Source organism: Trematomus bernacchii, unplaced genomic scaffold, assembly GCF_902827165.1.
Source record: "Trematomus bernacchii unplaced genomic scaffold, fTreBer1.1, whole genome shotgun sequence".
Classification (NCBI taxonomy): Eukaryota; Metazoa; Chordata; class Actinopteri; order Perciformes; family Nototheniidae; genus Trematomus; species Trematomus bernacchii.
Window position 1 is genome coordinate 1,507,826 of NW_022987447.1, and position 26,439 is coordinate 1,534,264.

General features: G+C 39.1%; 1 protein-coding gene and 1 long non-coding RNA gene across 3 annotated transcripts; both read left to right on the plus strand.

Annotated features, from left to right (window-relative positions):
• Positions 1 to 12,391: 12,391 nt before the first annotated feature.
• On the plus strand, positions 12,392 to 21,877 carry plpbp (pyridoxal phosphate binding protein). Its single transcript, XM_034142775.1, has 8 exons — positions 12,392 to 12,549; positions 13,381 to 13,488; positions 13,994 to 14,029; positions 14,108 to 14,183; positions 14,255 to 14,395; positions 18,151 to 18,293; positions 19,342 to 19,440; positions 20,822 to 21,877. The coding sequence occupies exons 1-8, from the start codon at positions 12,439 to 12,441 to the stop codon at positions 20,987 to 20,989; spliced, it is 882 nt and encodes a 293-aa protein (XP_033998666.1). The 5' UTR covers positions 12,392 to 12,438; the 3' UTR covers positions 20,990 to 21,877.
• A 1,807-nt stretch (positions 21,878 to 23,684) lies between these two features.
• LOC117492499 lies at positions 23,685 to 26,075 on the plus strand. 2 transcript variants are annotated; one of them, XR_004556854.1, is made up of 4 exons: positions 23,685 to 24,248; positions 25,286 to 25,436; positions 25,567 to 25,634; positions 25,817 to 26,075. It is a non-coding gene; the product is annotated as an uncharacterized LOC117492499 (long non-coding RNA). The 2 variants fall into 2 exon arrangements; XR_004556853.1 differs by lacking the exon at positions 23,685 to 24,248 and having other exon boundaries at positions 24,897 to 25,436.
• Positions 26,076 to 26,439: the final 364 nt, after the last annotated feature.

A 26,439-nucleotide genomic window follows, 5' to 3' on the forward strand; every position in this document is an offset into this window, starting at 1 on the left:
TCTTTTAGAGTCACAGTCTTTAGGAAAATAAAAAGTGTTACACAGTGATTGACATTCTACCAGTTGTAAAGTTTTCAGACAACAAACTGTATCTAAAAGTATCTTGGTAGCAGAAAAAAGCAAAAATCAGTAAAGTCATCAAAAACGACATTGCTTAACTGGATTGTCTTCCCAGCTAGCGGGGAACGTTCTCACAACTTTGGCTAACGTTACCTATTGTTTCTAATAAGGTTTTAAAGAAACGTTTTCATCTGATGTTCAAAGAACCTTTTTAGGATGTTTATTTTTTCAAATAATGTTCCTATAAGGTTTAAGGTTAACTAAGACATAACGTTTTAACTGCAACATTCAGAGGATGTTTTGAGGATGTTATTGAGGCCTGAGATGACAGAAAGTGTTTTATAAAATGTTCCTTTAATGTTACATGATAACAAATGAAGAACATTCTCCAAGCAACATTCTGAAAATGTTTTCAGGATGTTATTGAGGCCTGAGATGACAGAAAGTGTTTTATAAAATGTTCCTTTAATGTGATATGTTAACAAAGGTGGAACGTTTTGCCTGCAACATTCTAAGGATGTGTTTTGGACGTTGTTGGGTAACACATTAAAGATGTTCTTTATAAAAACGTTTCCCTCAATGTTACATGATAACAAATGAAGAACATTCTCCAAGAAACATTCTGAAAATGTTTTCAGGATGTTATTCTTTTTTTTATAAAACGTTCCTGTTATGGCAAATATTAACACGGTCATGGTCAGATTTATTTCTAGAGCGCTTTAAAAAACAAACTTGTTGCATTTGTTTGAAAAGACTGTTTAAAAAAAAATCTGTTGTCACCATATTTTCCTTTTGAAAAAAACAAACAAGCATGTAATTCATGATAAGCTGTAGGCAGATATTGCATGTTTGCGGTGGCATGTGTGAGTTCCCAGCTAGACATTTTTGTTCTAGGAATGTTTTCAACGGGACGTTTTATTTTGGTTCCCAGAATGTTCTTCTGAAAGGTAGGATAACGTTCTTTAAAAACATTCTTGAAATGTTTGGTGATAACCTTCTTAAGATGTTTTTGATAACCTTCTTAAGATGTTTTTGATAACATTGTTAGAACATTATGCCCTACTGTTCTTAAAACGTTTTCAGCAGGACGTTTTAGTTTGGTTCCCAGAATGTTCTTCTGAAAGGTAGGATAACGTTCTTTAAAAACATTCTGGAAATGTTTGGTGATAACCTTCTTAAGATGTTTTTGATAACCTTCTTAAGATGTTTTTGATAACCTTCTTAAGATGTTTTTGATAACATTGTTAGGACATTATGCCCTACTGTTCTTAAAACGTTTTCAGCGGGACGTTTTATTTTGGTTCCCAGAATGTTCTTCTGAAAGGTAGGATAACGTTCTCTAAAAACATTCTTAACATTTTTGGTGATAACTTTCTTAAGATGTATGAGCGCATTGAGACAATGAATAGGACGTATAAAAACGAATTTATGCATGCCAATATTCACTCACATGCACTTATAATCACACTAAGGTATGTAGGCCCACAGTATTCATAATATCATATGTGTAAAATATCCGAAAATAATCACACTTTTTTCTGACTATAAAGGTTGTGTCTCGTATGTAGGTTCTAACTGTTAGATAAGCTATCTGGCCGTGTGTGGTTTGTGAGGGCTGTGTATAAACAGTGTCCGCTGTTTATGCATATTGGATAAAAATCGTTATTGCACCCTTTAGATTTGAGACCGACAGACATCCCAGCTAGCGGGGAACGTTCTCACAACTTTGGCTAACATTACCTACAGGTTCTAATAAGGTTTTAAATAAACGTTTTAATCTGATGTTCAAAGAACCTTTTTAGGATGTTTATTTTTTCAAATAATGTTCCTATAAGGTTTAAGGTTAACTAAGACATAACGTTTGAACTGCAACATTCAGAGGATGTTTTGAGGATGTTATTGAGGCCTGAGATGACAGAACGTTTTTTTATAAAATGTTCCTTTAATGTGATATGTTAACAAAGGTGGAACGCTTTGCCTGCAACATTCTAACGACGTGTTTTGGACGTTGTTGGGTAACTAATTAAAGATGTTCTTTATAAAACGTTCCCTCAATGTTACATGATAACAAATGAAGAACATTCTCCAAGAAACATTCTGAAAATGTTTTCAGGATGTTATTGAGGCCTGAGATGAAAAAGTGTTTTATAAAATGTTCCTTTAATGTGATATGTTAACAAAGGTGGAACGTTTTGCCTGCAACCTTCTAAGGATGTGTTTTGGACGTTGTTGGGGTAACACATTAAAGATGTTCTTTATAAAACATTCCCTCAATGTTACATGATAACAAATGAAGAACATTTTGAAAGCAACATTTGGATAATGTTTTCAGGAGGTTATTATTTTTTTATAAAACTTTCCTGTGATGCGAAATATTAACACGGTCATGGTCAACGTCAGATTTATTTGTAGTGCGCTTTAAAATACAAACTTGTTGCATTTGTTTGAAAAGGATTTTTTTTTTTAAATCTGATGTCACCATATTTTCCTCTTTTTTTTTTAAAAAACAAGCATGTAATTCATGATATTGCATGTTTGCGTAGGCATGTCTGAGTTCCCAGCTAGACATTGTTGGTTCTAAAAACATTCTGAGAATGTTACCATTCATTGTTCTAGGAATGGTTTAATCGAGAAGTTTTATTTTGGTTCCTAGAATGTACTTCTGAAAGGTAGGATAACGTTCTCTAAAAACATTCTTAAAATGTTTGGTGATAACATTGTTCGAACATTATACCCCAAGTGTTTTTGTTGTTTATGCACATATCTCTATTGTCATATGGATCGAATAACACTTAGAAAACCAAAGACAGACATATAGAAGAACGGACCGACTATCACTGCCTGTCCCTTAAACCCCTGTTAGTGTTTCCAGAGGCTCGTCTCAATACCCCTCCTCGACTCCTCTCTTCCCCTCCTCCGGGACTTGACCCGGAAATCGATCAAGACACGCCATGTTGAAGGACGTCCCAATAGAGTGGCGAAGTCCCTCCCACTTACTTCCGGGGTATGGGACCTTATTCCGGAAAAGTTATGCATTGAAGTCAATGGGGAGAGAAAACTTATCTTTCGATCCCGTTTGAATTGTGCCATGAATTACATATATGATGTTTGTCAATCTTAAAAAATCATTTCCATGTCAAAAAAGTCACAGTTTGTCGTAAAACTGTTGAAATATAAGACTATGAAAAATACGTAACTAGAAAGACTACAAATCCCAGAGTCGCGTAAGTGATGTCACAATTGTTTACCTCCACCATTCAGATACCTAAGATCAGCGCAATATAGATATAATCTATCTATATGGCGCTGGCTAAGATAAGATAACTTTAACAAGATGCCTGTGTGCTTAGTACCAGGTTGTTATTATACCAGCAATGGGTCTTGCTCGTTCTTTTGCTTCCCGTCTGATGAAACGACCAGGAGTGGCTTGATCAAGTTAGCTACCTAGCTAGTAGCTAGCACGTTAGTTAGCATTACAGCCTTGTCATTTTTATTAGCCTTAACATGAAGTAACATTAAGTAACCCAAAATGTTAAACAGTAAGAGTAGTAGTCATATTTCGTGAACCCTTTGAATAGTACTGTCACCGGTGTGATCATTCTATAATACACCATTTAATTCCGGGGGAGAAATGCTAACGCTAACGTTAGCATCGGCGATCTTTTCTACTTCATGCTATCTGCACAAATGGTTGACATTAAACATTAAAACGACCAGGCAGTTCAGAGAGAATCAAAGGAAGGCAGGCTTTGCATGACATTCTTCAGGACGTGTTTCATTGTGGTGATAGTCAATCGTTTGTTGACAAGACAGTAGTGACGGCCATCTTGGTGACGTGTGTGGTTGACCAGAGATGTAGTTCATTGAGCCTTTCACACAAACAAATGTGTTACTTCACAGTTTTACGACACATTTTAATTTTTTTGACTTGCAAAATTATCTTTTAAATTGACAAACATCATATGTGTAATTCGTGGCACAATTCAAACGGGATCGAAAGATAATCTTTCTCTCTCCATTGACTTCAATGCATAACTTTTCCGAAATAAGGTCCCATGGGGCTCAACCGGAAGGGGAGGGACTTCGCCACTCTATAGCTGAAATGCACATGGAGGAGTCGAGGAGGGGTGAGGGAGGAGGGGTGCGGGAGGAGACGAAAGGGAGGATACACGAGAGCAGACTACGCGGAAGTGTTTTCACTACTCGCGTATAAAAGCCCCGCCCCCACCTTCACAGCTGGTCGATTTCAAGAGAGGAAAACTGAGAACTGGAAGAATGAGTGGAAAAGCGTCACATAAATGTATAAGTGCTCACAGCTCCGTGGGAATTATTATGTGCAATTCATTTCTTAAGGTTATACTAACAATTTAAGTCATGTTTAATGATCTTGAACGTCACTAAAACATAGCTATTAAGAAAGCTATTTCATAAATGGCTAGATCTTGATAAATAACAATTATTTGTTTTGTTTTGTGTTAAAATATTGAGTAGTTAAATTATTTAAAATGCACAGTCCTGAATGTGGGTTTGTGGTGAATGTGGGGATCTACAGGACACACATGTTCAGAGTAAAGGCTTTCACATTATTATAATTATAATTTTATTGAAATGTACATTTTACACCAAAACGGAACACAAAAGCAGAACCAACCATCATACATTGAATTCCTTGACTAACAAGAGAAAGATTCATCATTTAAATACATATTTAACAACAAATGGGCCGGTTCTAAGGGGTTATTCAGTTAAGCCCGATGAGAGGGGATACAGCTGTGCACATGTCATCATTAACAGACGTCGTTTAAGAGTGACGTTTGAGTGAAGGAGGACATCCCAATTAATACCTGAGGACTCCTCTGTCGCGTCACCTCCTCGTGTCTCTCGCTCGCATCTTACGGAGGCGGAGCTAAGACGCAAGGAAGGGACGCGAGTGAGGGAAAGGAGGAGTCGAGGAGGGGTATTGAGACGAGGCTCATGTGTTTGTTTCTACTGTGTATGTCTCTCTCTCCCCCCACCTGCCTGCTGGTCTGCTCTACACGGCTGGGAGCAATCTCCAATCAACCACACCTGCAACCTGCTCATCAGTCACACTATGAAAGCCTGCAGCCTGCACTCATTCCCTGCCGGATTGTTGCCGTGAACGGTTTGTTGCGTGCCGCTCTAGCTTTTAACCAGCATATTCTTTGACAACTTTGCCTGCTTTTGCCTCACACTAATTTTTATGTCTCTCCCAGGAGGAATCCAAGGCCTTCCACACTCCCAAGACCAGCCAGGCCTCTCCACCCTGGAACAACTGTTTCCCACTGCTGCCATAACCAACCTCCACTCCCAGCTCCCCTTTTCTAATAAACAAATGTTACTTTCACCAGCTCCGATTCATCCTCTTACATGTGTTAATAGTCAAATTCCAATAGTTACAGTGGTCAGTCTAGTTACCCAGGAATTTTGAGTTGAACAATTACAGGAATATTATGTCTTTATGTTCTAATAATGTAAAAATATTGTAGTAAATTGTTACCACAGAACATTTGCATACTGTTTTAAACATAAAACATGTTATCCTTCTCTAAAATAATAACATTCTGGCAACATAAAAAATCTAACTTGCAGCTGAAAACGTTTTAAGAACAGTAGGGCATAATGTTCTAACAATGTTATCAAAAACATTTTAAGAATGTTTTTAGAGAACGTTATCCTACCTTTCAGAAGAACATTCTGGGAACCAAAATAAAAGCTTCTGCTGAAAACGTTTTAAGAATAGTAGGGCATAATGTTCTAACAATGTTATCAAAAACATTTTAGGAAGGTTATCACCAAACATTTTAAGAATGTTTTTAGAGAACGTTATCCTACCTTTCAGAAGAACATTCTGGGAACCAAACAAAAACTTCCCGCTGAAAACGTTTTAAGAATAGGAGGGCATAATGTTCTAACAATGTTATCACCAAACATTTTAAGAATGTTTTTAGAGAACGTTATCCTACCTTTCAGAAGAATGTTCTGGGAACCAAAAGAAAACTTCCCGCTGAAAACATTCCTAGAACAATGAATGTAACATTCTCAGAATGTTTTTAGAACAAAACATTTCTAGCTGGGTTACTTAAATCAAAAAGCTGCCATTAAGAGTCACATTCTTAAATAACATCTGTTTAGACAAAGTATTTGATTTTTCTAGTTTTAACTTTTTGCATACCTCAAAGTGTATCTAAAAGTATATTGGCAAGAGAAAAAAGCCTAAATCTGCCTAGTGTCAGTCAAAAAGTGTTAAAATCACAAAACTTGTCTTTTAGAGTCATTTAAGAAAATAAAAAGGTGTTACACAGTGATTGACATTCTACCAGTTGTAAAGTTGTCAGACAACACACTGTATCTAAAAGTATCTTGGTAGCAGAAAAAAGCAAAAATCAGTAAAGTCATCTAAAAAACATATATTTAAAAAAGTAATGTTAGTCAAGTCAAGTTATCAAAACTGCATTGTTTCATCGAAACAGTGTTAAAATCACAAACTCTCCATTTAGAGTTTGATTCTTTAAGAATCTCAATTCATTACAAATTAATGAATATTTTACCAAGTTATAAAGTTTTGCATCCATTAAAGTGTAACTATAAGTATCTTTGTAGGAGAAAAAACAAAAATCATTTAAGTTATTTCCAGAAAACTGGATTGTCTTACTAAAATCCCAAAGTGCCTTTAAGAGTCACAGTCTTAAAGAAAATCTGGTCAGAAAAAGTACTTAACTTTCTAGCAGTTGTAAAGTTGTCATACATAAAACTGTATCCAAAAAGTAAGAGAAAGACAACGAGATAAAAAAAGCTAAATCTGCCTAGTGTCAGTAAAAAAGTGTTAAAATCACAAACTTGCCTTTTAGAGTCACATTCTTAAATAACATCTATTTAGACAAAGTATTTCATTTTTTCTAGTTTTAACTTTTTGCATACATAAACGTGTATCTTACAGTTCCTTTGTGAGAGAATTACGCACAAATCTGTCATATCAAAACATTCTATTGCAGTATTTTATCTGTTTTATGTGCTCTATATATATATATATATATATATATATATATATATATATATATATATATATATATATATATATATTTTTTTTTTTGCACTGTTGGAGGAGCCTGTGACCTATGTTTTTCATTGACATATCTACACTGTAGCTAATGGGCATATGCCATAAAGCCTTGAAACTTGAAACTTAAAAGTATCAATAACTGCATTGTCTCACTGAAAACAGCTCTAAAGAAAACCCAATTCCATACAAAGTACTTTATATTCTACCAAGAAACCATATTCCTTAAAAAGCACCAGTTGTAAAGTGTTGCTCACTTCAAAAGTGTATCTAAAAAGTATCTTAGTAACAAAAACAAAAGCAAAAAGCATTAATGTTAACAAAAGCCTCAAAGGGCAGACTCCTGAGTTCCGTAATGTCCCTCTAACATGGCACTTGGACTATTTACATCATCCAGGGCTCAACACCGGTAAATACACCTCTCTTTGTCCGCTCTCCAAGCCTCCAAGGGCGGACTCCTGAGCTCCGTGATGTCCCCCTAACATGGCACTATTTACATCATCTAGGGAAACACACCAGTACATCTTCCTTATAGTTAATACAGTAATTAAACAATAAAAAAGACAAGATCAAGGGGGCATTAGGATCTTTAAATTATTATTACCCTCTTCAAAGAGACTTCCTTGTAGTTAATAAAGTAATTAAACATTAGTTCACAAGCCATACAACTTAAGAGAACATCCAGTTCACAAGCCATACATACTTAACAACAACTTCATAGGGGCTTTTAAAGTTGTGTGAAGTAATTAAACATTACAAATACAATATCAGGGGGTCATTAACATCTTTTTTAAATTATTATTACCCTCTTTTCAAAAAAGAGAGTCCCTTGTAGTTAGTAAAGTAATTAAACATTAGTTCACAAGCCATACAACGTAAGAGAACATCCTTAGTTAACACAAATCATATTCAAAACTAATCTAATTTAGAGAGGACAATAAAAGTTTTAGGTGACTTAGTGAGTGAAAATTAATGGCTGATAGCAAAATCAGGAGGTGACAGGAAGGGGGAGAGGAAGGGGTGTGAGAGGAAGGGGTGTGAGGGGGACGGGGGGAGACAGTGTCACACATCCAGACTCCATTTTCATGAAGAGCCTCTGACGGAGGGTCTGAACCCGGCACAGATACTGCATCCGTTTCTTGACTGGCGCTCCCGACGGATGGCGGTAAGTTGTCACAGGCGTCTCGCTGATTAAACCCATATTGATGCGTCTCTTTGCCATTTTCTTTTTGAAAGTTTTAGGTGACTTGGTGAGTGTAAATGAGTGGCTTTTTATTTAGCAAAAGGAGGGGACGGGGTGACAGGAAGGGGTGAGAGGGGGACGGGGTGCAAGGGGGACGGGGTGCGAGACAGTCTCACACAACTTCAAAGAGACTGCCTTAATTAACACTAGTTACAAACACTGATCAAAGGACAGACATCAAAGGGGAATTAGATTGACATCAAAGGCTTATAACATGCCGGTGTGATATCACACCGGCATGTTATAACACCTCACCCCCCTTACATCAAAGGACAGACATCAAAGGGTAAGTAGATTAGACAACAAAATAGTCTACTACAGGGGGGAATATCACACCTACACGTGATAACACCTCAACCCTCACATCAAAGGACAGACATCAAAGGGTAATTAGATTAGACAACAAAGGGCAGACATCAAAGGCTAATTAGATTAGACAACAAAGGATCTGCTACAGGGGGGAATATCACACCTACACGTGATAACACCTCACCCCTCACATCAAAGGATATCACACCTAACTGTGATATCACACCTACACGCGATAACACCTCGAACAAAGGGGTCATTAGCATATCAAAGGGGGTCATTAGCATAATTAGTGGGGGATGTGACCTGTCACTTTTTATGCATACTAATGTAATTGAAACAGTATCAGTACTACTACTTACCACCCGCGAATCACTTTTTTTGCGGGTCACGCCTCGAGTACCCGACCCGATGCAGGACTCTGATCCCCCCATCATCCGCCTGTGCGCATCAAAGATGCAGACTCATCGTTCCCACTAAAGTAGGGGTGAGTGTAAAAAGGAGGAAAAGTTGGCGTTCAGTTTGTTGCCGGGAGCATATAAGGATTTATCCACGATGTTGAAAATGTTAAAAATGTTTTACAAAAATGTTTAAAACATAAAGATCAAAAGGTTTAAAAAAGTTATTGTTTAATGTTTTAAGGAGGTGACGCTACTCAGCCAATCAAATCGGTGCAGTCAGTGAGTCAGCATGATAGATTCAAACACACACACAGAGAAGAGACAAGAAGAGAGAAACAGTCGGAGTCATTTCAAATGGCGTGTTCAAAAACAAAGAAAGGTAGACAGAGAAAACAGAGCATTTAATGACATTTTCTCTTACTGGAACTCTTTGAAATGCAAATGAATACCCCTGCATTATAGCAACAACAACAATAATAATAATAATAATAATAATAATAGCAATAATAATTGGGAGGGGGGCGCGGCTGTTCTTATGTTCTCTGAGGGGAGAACATAACACATTTTGAAAACCCCTGGTCTGGAGAATACAAAATCTAAAACAATGATTCGGAAACTAAAAGCTCACTTTGCCAGATATGGAATTCCAGATGTGGTGTTCTCAGACAATGGTCCTCAATACACATCGGAGGAGTTCAGGAATTTCAGCAGGTCATGGGACTTCAGACACAAAACGTCCTCTCCAGGATACCCGCAAAGCAATGGGAAAGTGGAATCGGCTGTTAAAACAGCCAAAAGGCTGATGGCTAAAACTAAACGGGCAGGCAGCGACCCCTATTTAGCCACGCTGGATCACAGGAACACTCCACTGCAAGGTACGGACTGCAGCATGTAGCATATCAGGATGACTAAGGAGCTAGATGAGGACATCACAGCAGGGGAAGGAGCTTATGCTGAGCTGAATGGTGAGCCTGAACCAACACAGGACGAGAGCAGCAGCGCAGAGGCAGAAACGGGGCCGGACGGGATGCCCCGCACTCCGTGCACGAGGTCAGGCAGGCCTGTCAGAAGGCCGGTGCATCTGAAGGACTTTGACTGACAGTTATACTTACTCAATACTAGTGAATAGGTATATAAAGAACAAGATAATATGGATACAGGAAAAGACATTAAGATACTAAATGTTGTTCAAATGTGTGACTACTAGTCATTTGTGTAATATTGTTGTTTGTGTTATTCTTGTTAAGTATTGGCAGTTTGTGGACAGTTACTTATATATATAAAAAAATATGTTGGGAAAAAATATGGGAACATGTTGCAATATACGTTTGCCAGGGGGACATTATTTGTTGATGCACAGCTGGCCCGGGGGGGACGACAGGAGCCGAGGGACCAGGCATGAGCATCAGTCCAGAAGTTAGCACAACTAGGATGTTGCATTGTATCTTGTGGAACATTACAAGTAAAGTACGTGAGAGTAAGATAGAGTGTGCGCTAAATCTGCTAAAAAGATTGAAATAGAAGATGCAGGGGCAGGGCATTATTACGCAGAATCTGTGTAATATGTAGCCAGGAATTAGCAATGCCTTGATAGCCTAATTCAATGAATGTAAATTCCACATTGTTAAAATAATATTTTACATCTTAATAGTGTGTGTGTGTGTGCTCGCGCTTTAGGGTTAGGGTTAGTGCCGTAATAGCGTGCACTGGAGTCCGTTGTTATGCACTGTGTGTGTGGTTTTGCTCGGTGTATGTCAACGTCAACCCCCCCCGTGCGTAATTAGCACATCGGACAGCTCAGCACCCCCACTCAAAATAACTTCCCGCGCCTCTGATAGCAACCGAAGCTAATCTGACTATCTTGACTACTTGTTGCTATCCTATTGTGGCATAAGCCGTTTTCTACAGGAACATTTTACCAGCATATTTTTCATTATGATTCTACTTGTGATAGTCGGACATGGCAACCTGTGCAGCCCATGTATTGATTCCATCCGATAGCTGCTATAATACAAAACAAAACGTCTGCCTGCTCTCCACAATGATCAATAACAGCGAACAGATGGTCAAAGTAAGGTACAGATAAACAGAATCAGACAAGTGTGTGGTTGCGTTCTAGTCACTTTGCTCAGCGCTACTGCTTGTTACAACTTTCATTTGCCGTAGGCTATTCGCCATAAACTGTTATTGCTCAAGTTAATCTCGCCTCCCTACGACGTGAGCGTGGTTCTTGATTCTTGCCGGGCAGCCAAGTGGGGTCAGCTAAGAACCGGTTTTCGGTGTTTAGAGCCGGCTCCGCTGTGGCTGAAACAGTGAAAAACCAGAGCTAAATCAGGCTGTATCCTGGAACTGGCTCTGGAACCGGTTTGGTGCATACTTGCCAACCCTCCCGATTTTCGCGGGAGACTCCCGATTTCATTGCCCTCTCCCGGTTTCCTCCCGGGGTCATATTTCTCCCGCATTTCTCCCGATTTCTGACAAAATCAGATTTACTCAGGACTGTTTCCACCCGGACTTTAATACAGCTACACCATTGTTTGGTTTCCATGGTAGCGTAGCGCGCGCAACTGAATCGACAATTCTACCCTCTGCTCACTCCTCCGGCGATCCACTAGCACCCCCCCCCCGAACCGGAACCGGTTTGGCTGTCAAACCACTTAAGAGTACTGGAGTGTGAAACAAGAGCTATTGAGTCAGTGTTGTGGTGCTGTTGCTTTGGTCTGGATCTGTGAGCTAACCACGCCCCGTTCATTTGAATATTAGAAATGGAAATGTAATGTGGCATTATGAAATACAAGTCCCCTGAAATAAATAAATGTAGCATTATGAAATACAAGTCCCCTGAAATAAATAAATGTGGCATTATGAAATACAAGTCCCCTGAAATAAATAAATGTGGCATTATGAAATAAAAGTCTCTTGAAATAAATAAATGTGGCATTATGAAATAAAAGTCTCTTGAAATAAATAAATGTGGCATTATGAAATAAAAGTCCCATGAAATAAATAAATGTGTATTTAAATGTACATTTATATATATTTATTGCCTTGTTTATTTCATTCAGATTGTATTTGATAACCTTATTTATTTATTTCATAGGCATATTTATATATATATGTATTTATTTAATTATTTATGTATTTATTTAATTTTGGCTTAAAACGGCATTCCATAAGCAAATGCCTCGTGCTGTTCATCTCTCATCTGGAGCCCCTCTCCTTTAGTTAGACTGCCGGGCTGAAGCCTGGCAGCAGGGGGCGCTCTCTGAAGGACACGCTCCCTACTCAGGTGGACTTTTATTTTGAAAGGCGATTGTCGTCATCGCAGACTCGTCTCTCTACGTTGTATGTCGTCGTCGCTCGCCCGTATGTGGAAAGTAGCAATGTCGGAGGAGGTTGGGAAGGCGCTACAGTCGGTGGTGGAGCGGGTGAACCAGGCGGCGGCACGGCGGCCCAAGGTAACTGCTACCCGGGAGGCTCCTCTCTGGAGCTCCGGCAGCGGTGCTCCAGAGAGGACCGAGAACGTCGTGCTGCGGCGGCACGACCCGTTATGTAAGGCTGCCTAACACCTCAACCTCTGGCCGGGAGTTAGTGGGGCTGGTGGCAGCACTTCCATAACCCCAATGCATGGGTATTACAGGCGGGGGAACAGGATCCGCTCTGCACGGGGCTGCACAGTGGAGGCCTGCTGTCCGGGTTCTGGATGCCATTTGTCATATCTTTGGGCTATTTAGTAAACACGAGCACGCTGTGTATCATCCTCACTCCACAGCTCTGTGACAGTGGGGGGTGGGGGGTATGTTGGTGATTACATTAAAGCATTTAAGGATCATACAATCAAACATCCTGAGGTCTCTTTTGTTTTTAGGTACTAATCATCTTAATTATAAGAAGAGCTGAATGAATGACATGCCCTTCTTAGTCGATCAGTGGACTAATTGCTCATTTTGGTCTTACTTTACTTAGATTTCCTTAGTCGATTAGTCGATCTTTTAAGCTTTGTTAATGCTGAATGTTTTTATTTTAAAGCTACTTTTGAGCACAATTTTGATAAACACAAGACTTACAGTTGATTTGAACAACATTTATATATTTTGCATGATTCTTTCTGAAGTAACTCGGTTGAACAGATATTTGATTAAAGGGGACACCATGAGTGATTTTCTACTAAGAATGTCTTCCTTAAGGGGAACAAAGTAGCCAGAAACAGCGAGCTTCATGGTGGTCTAGCAGGACCTCTCAGGCTGAGTCACATCACTGAGATCTGATGGTGTTCTGTCCTCCCTCAGACTCTCCCAGCCGTGCCGCCCCGCCTCGTCGCCGTCAGCAAGACCAAACCTCCAGAGATGGTTGTGGAGGCCTACAGACAAGGGCATCGGAACTTTGGAGAAAACTATGTGAGTATAAATGCTGCAGGTCTGCATCAGTCCAAAGTGTGCCTGCATAATCATGAAGGGGCCTTCCTTTCATTAAGACCCCCCCAGCATATCATAGATGTAATGGGAACATTATGGGGAAATGTCCATTAAATTGATGGGACCTTGCAAAGTCCCATTGCAGACTATTTGTCTCGCTTATTTTTCATTGGATTGTGTTGAAATTTGTCTGATATGTTTTTTATATCTTATGTACACTTTGATTCTGTGTAGCTTTAACATAGTCCTCACACATCATATAAGTTATTTGGTCTTCTATAAAAAATTAAGAGCCAGGAAACCTACTGGTAAAGATGTTTTGACTGTAGAAGATTATTTAAATTACCCTTTTTATGTTAAAATAACAATTGTTATATCACTCCTTCACAATTTTATGTTTTCCTTTCACTGGCAGTATTTCTATCTCTGTATGATACCATTTGAGGCTGTTTATCATCATCATCTTCTTCCTTTATCTCCTCTCCAGGTTAATGAACTCGTGGACAAAGCTTCTGATCCTCTGGTAATTTGATATATTTAAATTAAAAGGTAGTATCTACCTTTTCCACATATTCAAACAGTGTTTCTTTTTCTTTTCAAGATTTTGGCCTCATGTCCAGAAATCAGGTGGCACTTCATCGGCCATCTGCAGAAGAACAATGTGAACAAACTCCTGGGTGAGTGCCGCCCCCGCCCCCGCCCCTCTGTGTGTTGACAGCGTTCACTGAGTGTGTGTTTTGTTATCCAGGCGTGCCCAACCTGTTCGTGGTGGAGACGGTGGACTCTGCCAAGCTGGCGGACCGGGTGAACAGCTCCTGGCAGCGCCTCAGAGGAGCCAGCACCCAGAGGTTAAAGGTCATGGTGCAGCTCAACACCAGCGGAGAACAGAGTACGTCTCAAATTCAGCACTTTGTTCTGCTCAAATATACTGAAAAAGAAAAAGAAAAATAAGACCTACTTTAGTAGTCCCACAAGGTGAAATTATGTTATAACATGTAGAAATAGATGCAACAAACTATAGTTTTTTTATATAGTATAACTTCTTTAAAAGCTGTGTTATCAAATATGTTTTGCGGGTCCAGACAAATTGTATTTGATATTAAAGGTTACTGACCCCTGGGATTTACAGTTCAAATACACACTAGGCCTGAAATACACACATGCACAAACACATGCATTTTATAGAGAGGTGTCAGAGCAGAGGGGCTGCATCGCTCAGAAGAGTCCCTGCTAGGGGTGTAACGGTTCACAGAATTAACAGTTCGGTACGTACCTCGGTTTGGGGGTCACTAGGGGTGTAACGGTATACGTATTCGTACCGAAAATATTCGGTATGGGCCCTTCGGTTCGGTACACGTGTGTACCGAAGTGTACTGAACGAATATAACGTTAAACGTAAAAAATTGAGAACGTGAACAACTTTTTGGAAGTGTAATTTGCTCACATTGGGTTCAACGCGTCATAGAGCGACCAAGTCATTTCATTGGACGAGAGGCATACTATGAGAGCTGGTCACAGGGATGCGTTCAAATGTAGTCAGTCATTTGAGGAACTGGCGAACGCAGATAAAGTTGAGCTCGAAAATCCTCCAGCATCATTGAAGTCTCCGGTGTGGGAACATTTTGGTTTCGCAGTTACGTACAAGGATGACGGACAAAGACAGGTGGACAGAACCAAAGCTGTTTGTTGGCATTGTTCAACTAAAATTGGTTACGCGGCTGGCAATACATCAAACTTGCACACTCATTTGAAAAGGCATCACCCGAACGTGAATATCACAGGTACCAAAAGAAAAATGACTGAAGTGCAAACCCAACTCCCACTAGCATTTAAGCCTCCACCACTCGCAAAAAGTTCAGACCGAGCCAAAGCTATTACAAACGCCAAATATCCTTATGTTGCCATGTTAGCAAAGCGCTACCTGGCTGTATCTGCTACCTCTGTCCCTAGCGAGAGGGTGTTCTCCACAGCAGGAGACATTGTTAGTGCCAGCAGATCTGCCCTTTTGGCAAGCAATGTGGACAAGTTAATTTTTCTTAAAAAAAACATGAAAATACAATGACAAGCAAGCAAGTCCTAATGTCAATCTGGCTGCTAAGGTACTAGTACAGTACAGTTCAAATACAGATTATTTCAGTTCATCGAAATGCTGCACCTTAATGTTTATTTTATTATATTTTGTATTTATTTGAGTGAATATTCAGTTTAATAATAATTAAAAACCCATAACTAATATGTTATGTTTTGTGAGTACTAGTACAGTAAAGTTCAAATGCAGACTATTTCAGTTCATCAAAATGCTGCACCTTAATGTTTATTGTATTATATTTTTTATATTTATTTGAGTGACTACATTATTCACAGTTTAATAATAATTAAAACCCCCCAAAAAATATTTTATGTTTTGTGATAATTTTTTCTGCTGTACCGAAAACGTACCGAACCGTGAGCTAAAAACCGAGGTACGTACCGAACCGAAATGTTTGTGAACCGTTACACCCCTAGGGGTCACGGTTCGGTATGGGTTCGGTACAACAAGAAAAAGCAAAAATAAGTCCCAAATGCATAATTCCATGTTTGTTGTTTTTTATTTTTGAACAGTAGTGCAAGTTTCAGTATAAAAATAAGGAACTCTAACATTTTGAATAATTAACTGTATTACACAGTTAAAAACAAACCACAAACAGTACCACACACACTCAGATGGCCATATTATCTATAATGGCTGATGTCAAACAAAAAGGTTTCATCAAGCTGTAATACTAAAAAGAATGTCTTGAAAATATTACAAAATAAATAATAAGAAAGTGTTTCCAGGGCGCATAGCCGTTGAAATATATATGCCAATAGCTTCCATTATTTCTTTTGGTCTCTCGGCTTTCATGTCTATTGGCTTCTTAAAAACAGCGGGGAGAAGCTGTTGAACTGCTGTTGTCTTTTGCCGGGCTCCGGTGATTGGCAAATCTGGGTGAAGCCTTCTGATATGATTTAGCATGTTTGGCGTGTGTTACCATTAGCATACCGCACCGCTGTCGAACAACGCCGACACACCGTCCTCGTCCGATCCACCACTCGCACTCCATCGTTATTGTAGTCCACAGGGAACCTGAAATGTTCCCACACAGCTGATTTAAAAGAAGCAGGTGGGTCTTCTAGCTCCTGTGTGTTATCTGAAATCGTCATACTAACTTTTCTTCTTCTTGTATTTTGTTCGGTTTGTTGTGTTTTCTTCTTGTTCTTCATTTGTTGTTTAAGGGCGGCAGGCAAACAGCTTTTAGGCGCAATACCGCCCCCTGGATTATATATAGTGTAATGGATACTGCCCTGAGTGACAGACTTTTTTCCCTTCATAAAAAAGGCGTATCCGTCGTGTGACTGCATGTGCCGAACCGTGACGTCCGAACCGTGATAATAATAATAATAATAGCTTGGATTTATATAGCGCCTTTCATGGGACCCAAGGTCGCTTAACAAAGAAGAATAGGACAGAAACAAACATAACAAAACAAAAGGCAGTCAGACAACCAGTCAGACAGACAAAACAACAGATAGATTTAGAGGCCAAAGGCCTTAGTAAACAGATGGGTCTTGAGGGCCTTTTTGAAGGCGTCGAGTGTGGGGATGTTGCGGATCTCCGCAGGGAGAGCGTTCCAGAGGGTGGGGGCTGCCACACTGAAGGCTCTGTCCCCGAAGGTTCGCAGTTTGGTGCGGGGGGTGGTAAGCAGGCCAGAGTCTGAAGACCGCAGGTTCCGGGGTGGGGCATGTGGGTGAAGGATGTCTGATAGGTACTGGGGGGCATGGGCATGGAGGGACTTGTAGGTAAGGAGGAGGATTTTGTATGATATGCGGGACTAGACCGGCAACCAGTGGAGGTGGATGAGGGTGGGAGTGATGTGCTGCCACGGCTTTGTATTTGTGAGTACCCTAGCAGCACCGTTTGGAACATACTGGAGCCTGTCCAGGGTTTTGTTGGGAACCCCAAACAGGACACCATTGCAGTAGTCCAAGCGGGAGGATGATGTATCTGTATCCGTATTCGTCCCGAACCGTGACGGTTCGGGACGAATACGGATACCGTTACACCCCTAGTCCCTGCACAATGTTAATGTCTTCAAGCCTTTCTTATTGAAATATCAAGACCCCCCAGCATATGATAGAATTACTGGAAAAATGATGATGGGACCTTGCAAAGTCTCACTCCGGATACTTTTTAGTTGGGAATTCTCAAAGTTCGCAGATTGTAATCCTCACCAATTGCTTATCTCTCTTAGGATTGTGTTTACATTTAAACTAAACATCAGAGAGATCATAGGGATCATTTGTTTTTATAAAATAAATAATATATACTGTAGTGGTTTCTATCTTTTAACCACATTAGATTCTGTGTAGTATTAATTCAGTTCTGTCACACCTAAAAGTTATTTTGGTGTCAGAGCAAAGAGGATGTCATGGTTGGGTTTCAGTGCCTTGCTTAAGGACACCTCGGCAGTGCCCAGGAGTCAAACTCACCTCTCCAGGTGCACACCACATTTTGTATATTTATTGTCCGTACCGGGACTCAAACCGTTGACCGCCCGGTTCCTGAGCAGCGTCCCTATGGGGAGTGATCCATGTTTGCTAACGGTGTGTCCCATGTCCCTGCAGATAAACACGGGCTCCCCCCCGAGGACACGGTGAGCACGGTGCAGCACATCCTGTCCCACTGCGCCGCTCTGGACTTCTTAGGACTCATGACCATCGGTCGCTACGGATACGACCTCAACCTCGGCCCCAACCCAGACTTTCAGGTACAAAACACTAGAGCTATTTTATGTCCAATAATAACAATAGAAGTATAATAATAATATGACTGTTGATTAAGCTGTTTTCAACCTCTCAAATGTCCATAACGCCCGCTATCCTCTGTTTAAGTTATTTTCAGTAACATGTCTTTGGGGTTTGGACTTACATAAAAATACATCAACTTGGGGTTTGATGGACTGTGATGGGTTATTATAGGGAAAACTAAACTAAAATACTGATCATCAGATGAGCTGATGATTGAATGAAAATATTGATACGCTGCAGCCCTCTAAAAGGCTCTCATGAATAACACTTGGTTATGAGGCTGATGTGAAAATGATGTCTGCTGTATATCTACAGTAAACTAAAACTCTACACTGATACAAACGTGTGTCCTTCTCAAGGCAGATTGTTCTTATGCAAAATAACTAAAACCAAAAAAAGAAACAACCAATAACTCCACTTTGAAAGAACAAATACTAAACCGAAATAGATCTCCAACATTATTTTTTTAAAGACAGATCTGTATCTCAACTAGAGGGAGTCTAGATACATCTGCAAGGCTGGTATTATCTTTTGCAGACATTAAAGTGTTACAAAAATGCCACATTAAGGTCTGACGTATTAGGAACAGTGTTTTTCCACCAAAGAGCACTGACACACACACAGGTTTGAACTGTCGACTGTACGGCTGATCACACTGTATTTGTTATGCATTAATATGCTATAAATCCCATCAGCAGATATGTCAGCATCAGATATATTTTTAAAACTCATAAATATTGATTTCACGATTCGATAGTTTTACTGTCATGTACACAATAGCTAGAGTATTAGTAGTTGTATTTGTTGGTAATGAAAATCTTAATTCCCTCCAATAATGCAAAACACTAAATACTTTAGACAAAGAAATAGATAAGTAAAATAGTGCAATAAACACAAGTGAAAGTGATACAATTGTAAAATGCAGCAAGTTAATAGTGTAGGTGTAAGATGGAATAAGAATGCAGACTCTGGTACTGTGCAGTAGACTAAGGAGTGTGTGTGGTGCAGACGCTGCTGGGGCGCAGGCAGCAGCTGTGTGACGGCCTGCAGATGCCTCTGGAGCGGGTGGAGCTCAGCATGGGGATGTCCACAGACTTCGACCACGCCGTAAGTATCGCTCCTCATCAGCACTTAGAACACAAATATCAAAGCAAATCTTTCTTTAGGTACGTTTTTAATTTTTTTTAATTTTCAGGGTCACAAATTGACGAACACAAATGATGTATTTTAGTGCCCAGTATTTAAACATTTATTCAGTCAGACTAGGTGAATTTGATTAATTTATAGAAGTGCATTACATATTTCTTTATGAATTTGTAAACCCTAACATTTTTTGATATGTTGTCCTTATGGAAGAAATGGTGGAGAGGGAGGGGGGTGGTCCTATCATTTTCTTAGTCAAATATCCATGCTGTTATCAAAGTGGGAGTACTATGGATTTATAATTTATGAAAAATAAATAAATTGGCCATCAAATTTAACAAAAATAGGAGGAACATTTGAATCAGTTTGCTTTTTCATTTATGTGTGTGTGTTAATCCTCTTTGTATTTAATGAATGCATACAGTTCAAAACAAAAAAGACTAATGCAAAAAATGCATTAGTAGTTTCTGAACAGATATGAGGAGCTGTGAGCTTGAGTGCTAACAGCTAACGGCTGATGTTGTTTTTCTGGGGTTCTCATTGAAGATGACGTCACGGCTCCGCTTACACTGCGTTACTATAGATACTACCCCAGTTCCTAAACTGTAATGGAAGCGCAGCATTAAAGTGAGCCGGGCCTAACAAGGCCTAACAAAACCGTACTAAGTCGAGCGAGGCCTGCGGTGGAAATGCGCCATAAGTGACGTACTGGCGGTGTAAGGATGGAGGAGGTCACTTATATATTCCGGTGCATTTCCACGCAGGGCTCTATATGTAATAACCAGGACCTTAAAATAAATTCTAAAACGAGTGGGGAGCCAATGTAAGGATTTTAAAATGGGTGTAATGTGTGTCATCCTGCTTGACCTGGTTAACAGTCTTGAAGCAGCATTCTGGACCATTTGTAGATGGTTGAGAGATGACTTGCTGAGACACGTGAAAATGTAGTTACTGTACAGTAATCCAGCCGGGATGATATAAAAGCATGAATGATCATTTCAAGCTCCGCTAATGACACAACAGACCTGAGCTTTGCCATATTTCTGAGATGGAAACTGTACAGGCTATAGATGATTTAACACGTACAATACGCTATGTTCAGATTTATTTGATTGCAGGGCAAATGTAATTTGTTCATGGCCATATAGTGGTTATGTTCAAATGTATAATCTCTCATTTGTGTGTTGGATTTTAGTTGTCTTGTCTGTTGGTTCAGATGCCTTTGAGAAGTCCATAGTTATGGCTGTTATTGGATTAATTGTTAATGTGATTAATGCCGTTAAGTTATCTTATCTCACTCATTAGGGGTCTTTCCTGCTCTAACGTGTACTCCTTTACATTAAAGATCGAGGTGGGCTCCACCAACGTGCGGGTGGGAAGCGTTATATTCGGCAACAGGGAGTATCCCAACAGTGCGACCAACACTCCGGCCCCCAGCCCGGAGAAAACCGCCAAGAGCGTGACAGAGGAGGCGGCCAAGAAGATGCAGCACCTGACCGTGTCCAAACCGTGAGGAGCCGCTCTGAGGTCCTGGAGGAGAGAACCACACTGAGGAGAGCAGTGGAGCACATAATTTCAGCCACGTGGAGCTAGGATTGCAAAAATTGTTGCATAATTTTAAAGTGTAATTGCCCTTGTTGCTCTTTTAAGCATTAAAAAGCGGCATTCAGTACAGAACTAGTTGTACCTTTTTTTAAAGTTGTGTGTTACTAACCTGTAGTGCTCTGACTTCCTTCCTTCAAGATAACTGGCAAAGACACAAATGTAGAAAACACGATGACATCTGGAAAAGATGAGTGAAGATTTGTTTGGATGTGTCGTGATATTTTCTACCTTTCCAGTCCAACATGTGACTTCTGAAAGAGTGTGTCCCAGACAGGAATCCCACACAGTACAATGTACCGTTTTTGTTGTACAGATGAGACAAAGACTTGATTTAATAAATCATTTATCCCTTTATAATGACACATAGTATTGTGTTTCACATTGTTTCTTATGGTGTTCCAGCTGTGACAGATCTCTATTCTTGATATGAAGGAGAGCGAACCTGGAGAAAGAGTTTTGTTTGTGTAGGTCTTGTGTTTTTGCGTTATTGCAGATGAACGAGTGAATCTATGCAAAGTGGTGTTTCTGTTTTCAGTGGATTTTACACTGCAGCTATATCACGGTTTCGCAGTGGATTCTGTCACAAGGTCAGTGTGTTGTCCTGTCTCCATGAAAAGTGCTTTTACTGTCAGTGATCAAACTAAACTAATGATTAACGTGTGGTTGCTGTCTTATGAGGCGTTGTTTGGGAGGTCAAAGATGAGCAACAAATGTTTTTGCTGAACATTTCTGCCGTTCGCCGTGTATTTTCTTGTATTTGGCAAAGTGGCTCTAATAAAATCAAACACAGAAAGTTGTTTGGCCAAATTGTCTTTATTAAGTCATGGAGGTGACTTCAGGGGAAATAAGAATATTTCAAGAGTGATAAATAAACAAAATAATTTTATAATGTGACTCTTAATAGCACTTTGTGATTTTGACGCTATTTCAGTGAAACAAAGCCGTTTTGTCCACTTATGGGATTTTTGCTTCTTTCTTGTACACGACACTCATAAATACACTAATACATGCAACAATTTTCAACTGGTAGAATATGAAGCACTTTGTACGTTACATTGTGTTCCTTAGCACTATGTAAGGAATTGGTTTTCTTTCATGGCAGTTTGTGTTTTTAAGACTTACAGGGAGACAATGCAGTTTTGAACATTTGACAGATGTATCCTTAATTCTCTCAAAAAGTTACTGAAAGATACACTTTTGTGGATAAAAGCTTAAAACTAGAAAATGAAGTACTTTGTGTTAGTAGATTTTTGGGTACCACTTTACAATAAGACTATCCTTATAAAGGATTCATAAAGGGTTTATAATTAGGTTATGAATTGGGTTGTAAACACTTTATTAATCATCAAGAACCATTTATAAACCAGTTCTAACATATAATTAGGTTATGAATTAGGTTGTAAACACTTTATTAATCATTAAGAACCATTTATAAACCAGTTCTAACATCAACACAGGCTCACTATTTGGCAAGATGACTAAGCCTTATATTGGCTACTTAGCGAGAATCAACTCGGTGAACAACAGATACTAAGGATGCTGGCTGATGAAGAAGACGAAGTAAGCTAAGTAGCCAATATAAGGCTTAGCCGTACAGATAAATGTGGACTCACTATTTGGCAAGCAACCGGTCACGTTTGCCCTGTTTATCTCATGTCTTATAAAAGCTTATTAATGATTTATAAAGTGTTCAGAACCTAATTAATAAATGAATTACAAACTATTCGTAAACCCTTTATAAGGGTAGTCTTATTGTAAAGTGCTGCCGATTTTCGTTAAGAATGTGACTCTTAATGGCACTTTGTGATTTTGACGCTATACCAGTCAAACAATGTTGTTTTCAACATTTGACAGATTTATGCTTAATTCTCTCAGAAGGTTACTGAAAGATACTCTTTTGTGCATAAAAGATGAAAACTAGAAAATAAAGTACTTTGGATTGGATTTCGTTAAGAATGTGACTTTTGTGGCAGTTTGTTATTTTGACGCTATTTCAGTGAAACAATGCCGTTTTGTCCACTTATGGGATTTTTGCTTCTTTCTTGTACACGATGGGGTGGAAATTCCACACTTAATCACCTTCTGGTAGGTGAAGATTCATGAGGCTGTCACAGAGCGCGCTGTGGAAAACCACAGAATATAACTAGTTCTGATGTTGAATAATTAGTGAGGTTGATGTCATAACTGCACATATTTATGTATAAAACACATCAAAAAGTGCATTTTGCATGATAGGTCCCCTTTAAACCTCAGCGTGCAAAATTCACAAACACAAACTCCCAAGAGGAGGACAGAAGGCAGTCTCTTTTCTGAAACAGCTCCATATTTTGAGGATTACCACCCATTACGTTCAAACCAAATACATTTCCGACTAACTTGTTCTGAGGGACCTGTAGTTGTATTTTTCCCAGATCTTCAAACCAGGACCAGATATGGTCAGTTCAATTGGCCAGCACCCTTCACTTTGATAACCAAAAGACTGGTTCTGTTATGCCTGAGTCTGAAATGTCCTGCTCTCTCTACTTAGATGGCAAGACAACACACGTCCCAAACAACGATCATAGGTTTTTATAAAAGATCATCTTTGTTTCATAGTGTTTTCACAAGTGCAACAGTATCAACATTAAAAGTATAAAAACAACTGGAACAAAACACAAAAGAAAACAAGGAAGTATCTCAAGTACAACAGACACTAATTCATTAAACACGATTGTTTGAAAACCCAATTCAACTACTTCTAATTGCCTATATTAATGTACTGATTATGTTTGTGGTGCAGGTTGGAGCAGCAGTGTACCTGAGCCTTGTCAGCCTCCGCTCTCATCCTGTCAGCAAACACCAGGGCTACATGCTGACCGGGGTTGAAGAACCCTGGAGACTAGTCGGCCTGCATCAGCTCACACCAGCGGAACAAGTCGCGCAGGTAGAACTCCCAGGGACTTCCCTTCTGACCCCAGCGCCGCTTCACACACACCTCCTGGACCAGCTGAAATGCAGAAAGAAAACCTCACTTGTAAAACTTGGCCTGATGCTCGCCTCGCAGGTCATATCTTCTGACAGCAGACAGAGAGGAACTCACCCTGTTACTGAACTCAACCATCTTAGCTATGATCTCCTTATCGATGCTGGTGAAGATGGAGTCTCCGATGAACTCCATGTCTTTGCTCGTGAGTTGGTCCACAAACACCTAGGACACAGGGGGAAGGCAGATGTAATCTAATCGATCTTAACTGATATTGTAAATGTTTCTACATTAACAGTTTAGTCTGTGAAATGTCAAGGCGACAAAATAGTTTTGTCAGTCTAAAGTAATAGAACTTAGTTAGATCACTTTACATTTCTGCGAATGAATAGCTTAGCTACTTGGCACTAAGAGTACAGATATGTCTACCCTTTCTTTTCAGAGTGTAATATCTGCATTTTCTCTTTTGGTTTGAATTGGAGAAGGGCAATGGTTATTGATGATGCTTTTAATGCCTATTGTATACTAACTGTGTGATTTATATTGCTTTTCAAATACATATAGGCCACTATTTACACTGCTCTTCCCGTCAAGAATATGAATAGTTAGAGTTAGCCAAGAGGCTATTTTTCATCTGTAGTTAGTTAGATTTTAAAAGTCAATCTAAAACACATTTCATTTTAAACAAGTAAATACAATACATTTAAAACATGCAACATACACTGTAAACAAAATCTGTAATCTAGGCAGTAAATTGCTGTATTACCCACAGTCATTTACTTTGAATTTGTAATACAGTGTGATACTGTACATTATGCTGCATTGTGGGAATATTATCCTTAGGCGGGAAATGTATACAGCACTTTAAAACCATACTGTAATATTACAGCAATACTGTAATGTTACCGTACAATGTACAGTAACATTACAGTATTGCTGCACTATGTACATAGTGCTGCTGCATTGTGGGAATATTATCCTTAGGCGGGAAATGTATACAGCAATTAAAAAATGATACTTTTAATATTACAGCAATACTGTAAATAGTGCTGTCATGTTACAGTATAATTTTGTTGTTACTGTACAATATTTCGGGGTGAAAATATCAGGAGCAAGAGGAGAGAACCGCTGTGACCTTTAACGGATTATTTAGGTTTATAAACGTTATTATTGCACTTTTTTTTCCCCTAAAAGTTCGTATTTTATTTTGAGATTGAGTAGCAGTATTATATGGCTAAACAGCTTCAACAGTCAGCGGACCAAATGGAGGACAGAGATTCAGAATGTCCTCACCCAAATCAAGGAGGAATCCTCCAACCAAGATCTCTCTGCAATTCTGGTCATGATGGCACATTTCAAGGAAAAAGAAGAGGCTCTTTTCCTTTTGGCTGATGTAAGTGGAGTTATACATTATGATCTTGTGCAATGAAAATGTAATAATTTATGCCTTTCAAATATTACATTGTATTGTACATTAATTTGAACATATTATTGTGTGTGTGTGTGTGTGTGTGTGTGTGTAGGACTGCAACCAATGATGAAATTGAGGCTCAACTGACCCTACCAGGCACACCAAGGCTCATCATGTTAGGTAAGGATTTGGTTTGACACTTTACTTTTGACATGTAAAGCTAACATGTATTTTAATTCCACATGTTTTGTATGTGTGCTTCATACATGTATGATCTCTATTGTATTTAATTTTTCAGTTTTGAAGTAGAAAGCATTTTCAATGATATGCTGCCTTTTCCATTTTGTCCCCTTCTCTTGCAGGGGACCCTTTTACTTTCACATAATTACAGAAGATGTACTGTTGTGATCTGATGTTGTGACCTCACTACTTGTGATTTTGTATTTTAATTGGTCTGTTGTATTTGAATCTGTCATAAACTGTTGTATTTTAATCTGTCATAAACTGTTGTATTTATATCAGTTATGAACTGTTATATTTATATCTGTTATGAACTGTCCTATTTTACCATGTTTTTCATATTGAACTTAATATTGAAATGAAATCAATAAACATATTTTATTTAAATTGTATCCCAGTTTTTGTTTATCGTTTCAGGTAGCACCTATTGCAAATGAGACAAGGATCTAAAATTGGTTAAAGAGAAAACTGCAGTAATATACTGTTTTATTGCAGACACTACTGTAAAATTATACTGTATACAGAACAGTAATGTATTGTTATTTCACAATACCAGTATTGTATAATCACAGTAAAATATTGTTTTTGAGATTACAGCAACATACAAAATTACAGTAATATACAGTAATATAAAAATACAGCACTGATTTTGATACTGTAAACAAAATACAAGATCGCTACTGTAAAGTAAAAATACAGTAACTTCTTGGCAACTTTGCTGCCAGTAATTTACTGTAAAATCCCC

Excerpts from the sequence above, each read along its gene's own strand:
- plpbp (XM_034142775.1), top strand. The coding sequence starts at position 12,439 with ATGTCGTCGTCGCTCGCCCGTATGTGGAAAGTAGCAATGTCGGAGGAG. Across the intron at positions 14,030-14,107 it reads ACAAAGCTTCTGATCCTCTG|ATTTTGGCCTCATGTCCAGA; the intron begins GTAATTTGATAT and ends TTTCTTTTCAAG. Across the intron at positions 14,396-18,150 it reads CAACACCAGCGGAGAACAGA|ATAAACACGGGCTCCCCCCC; the intron begins GTACGTCTCAAA and ends ATGTCCCTGCAG.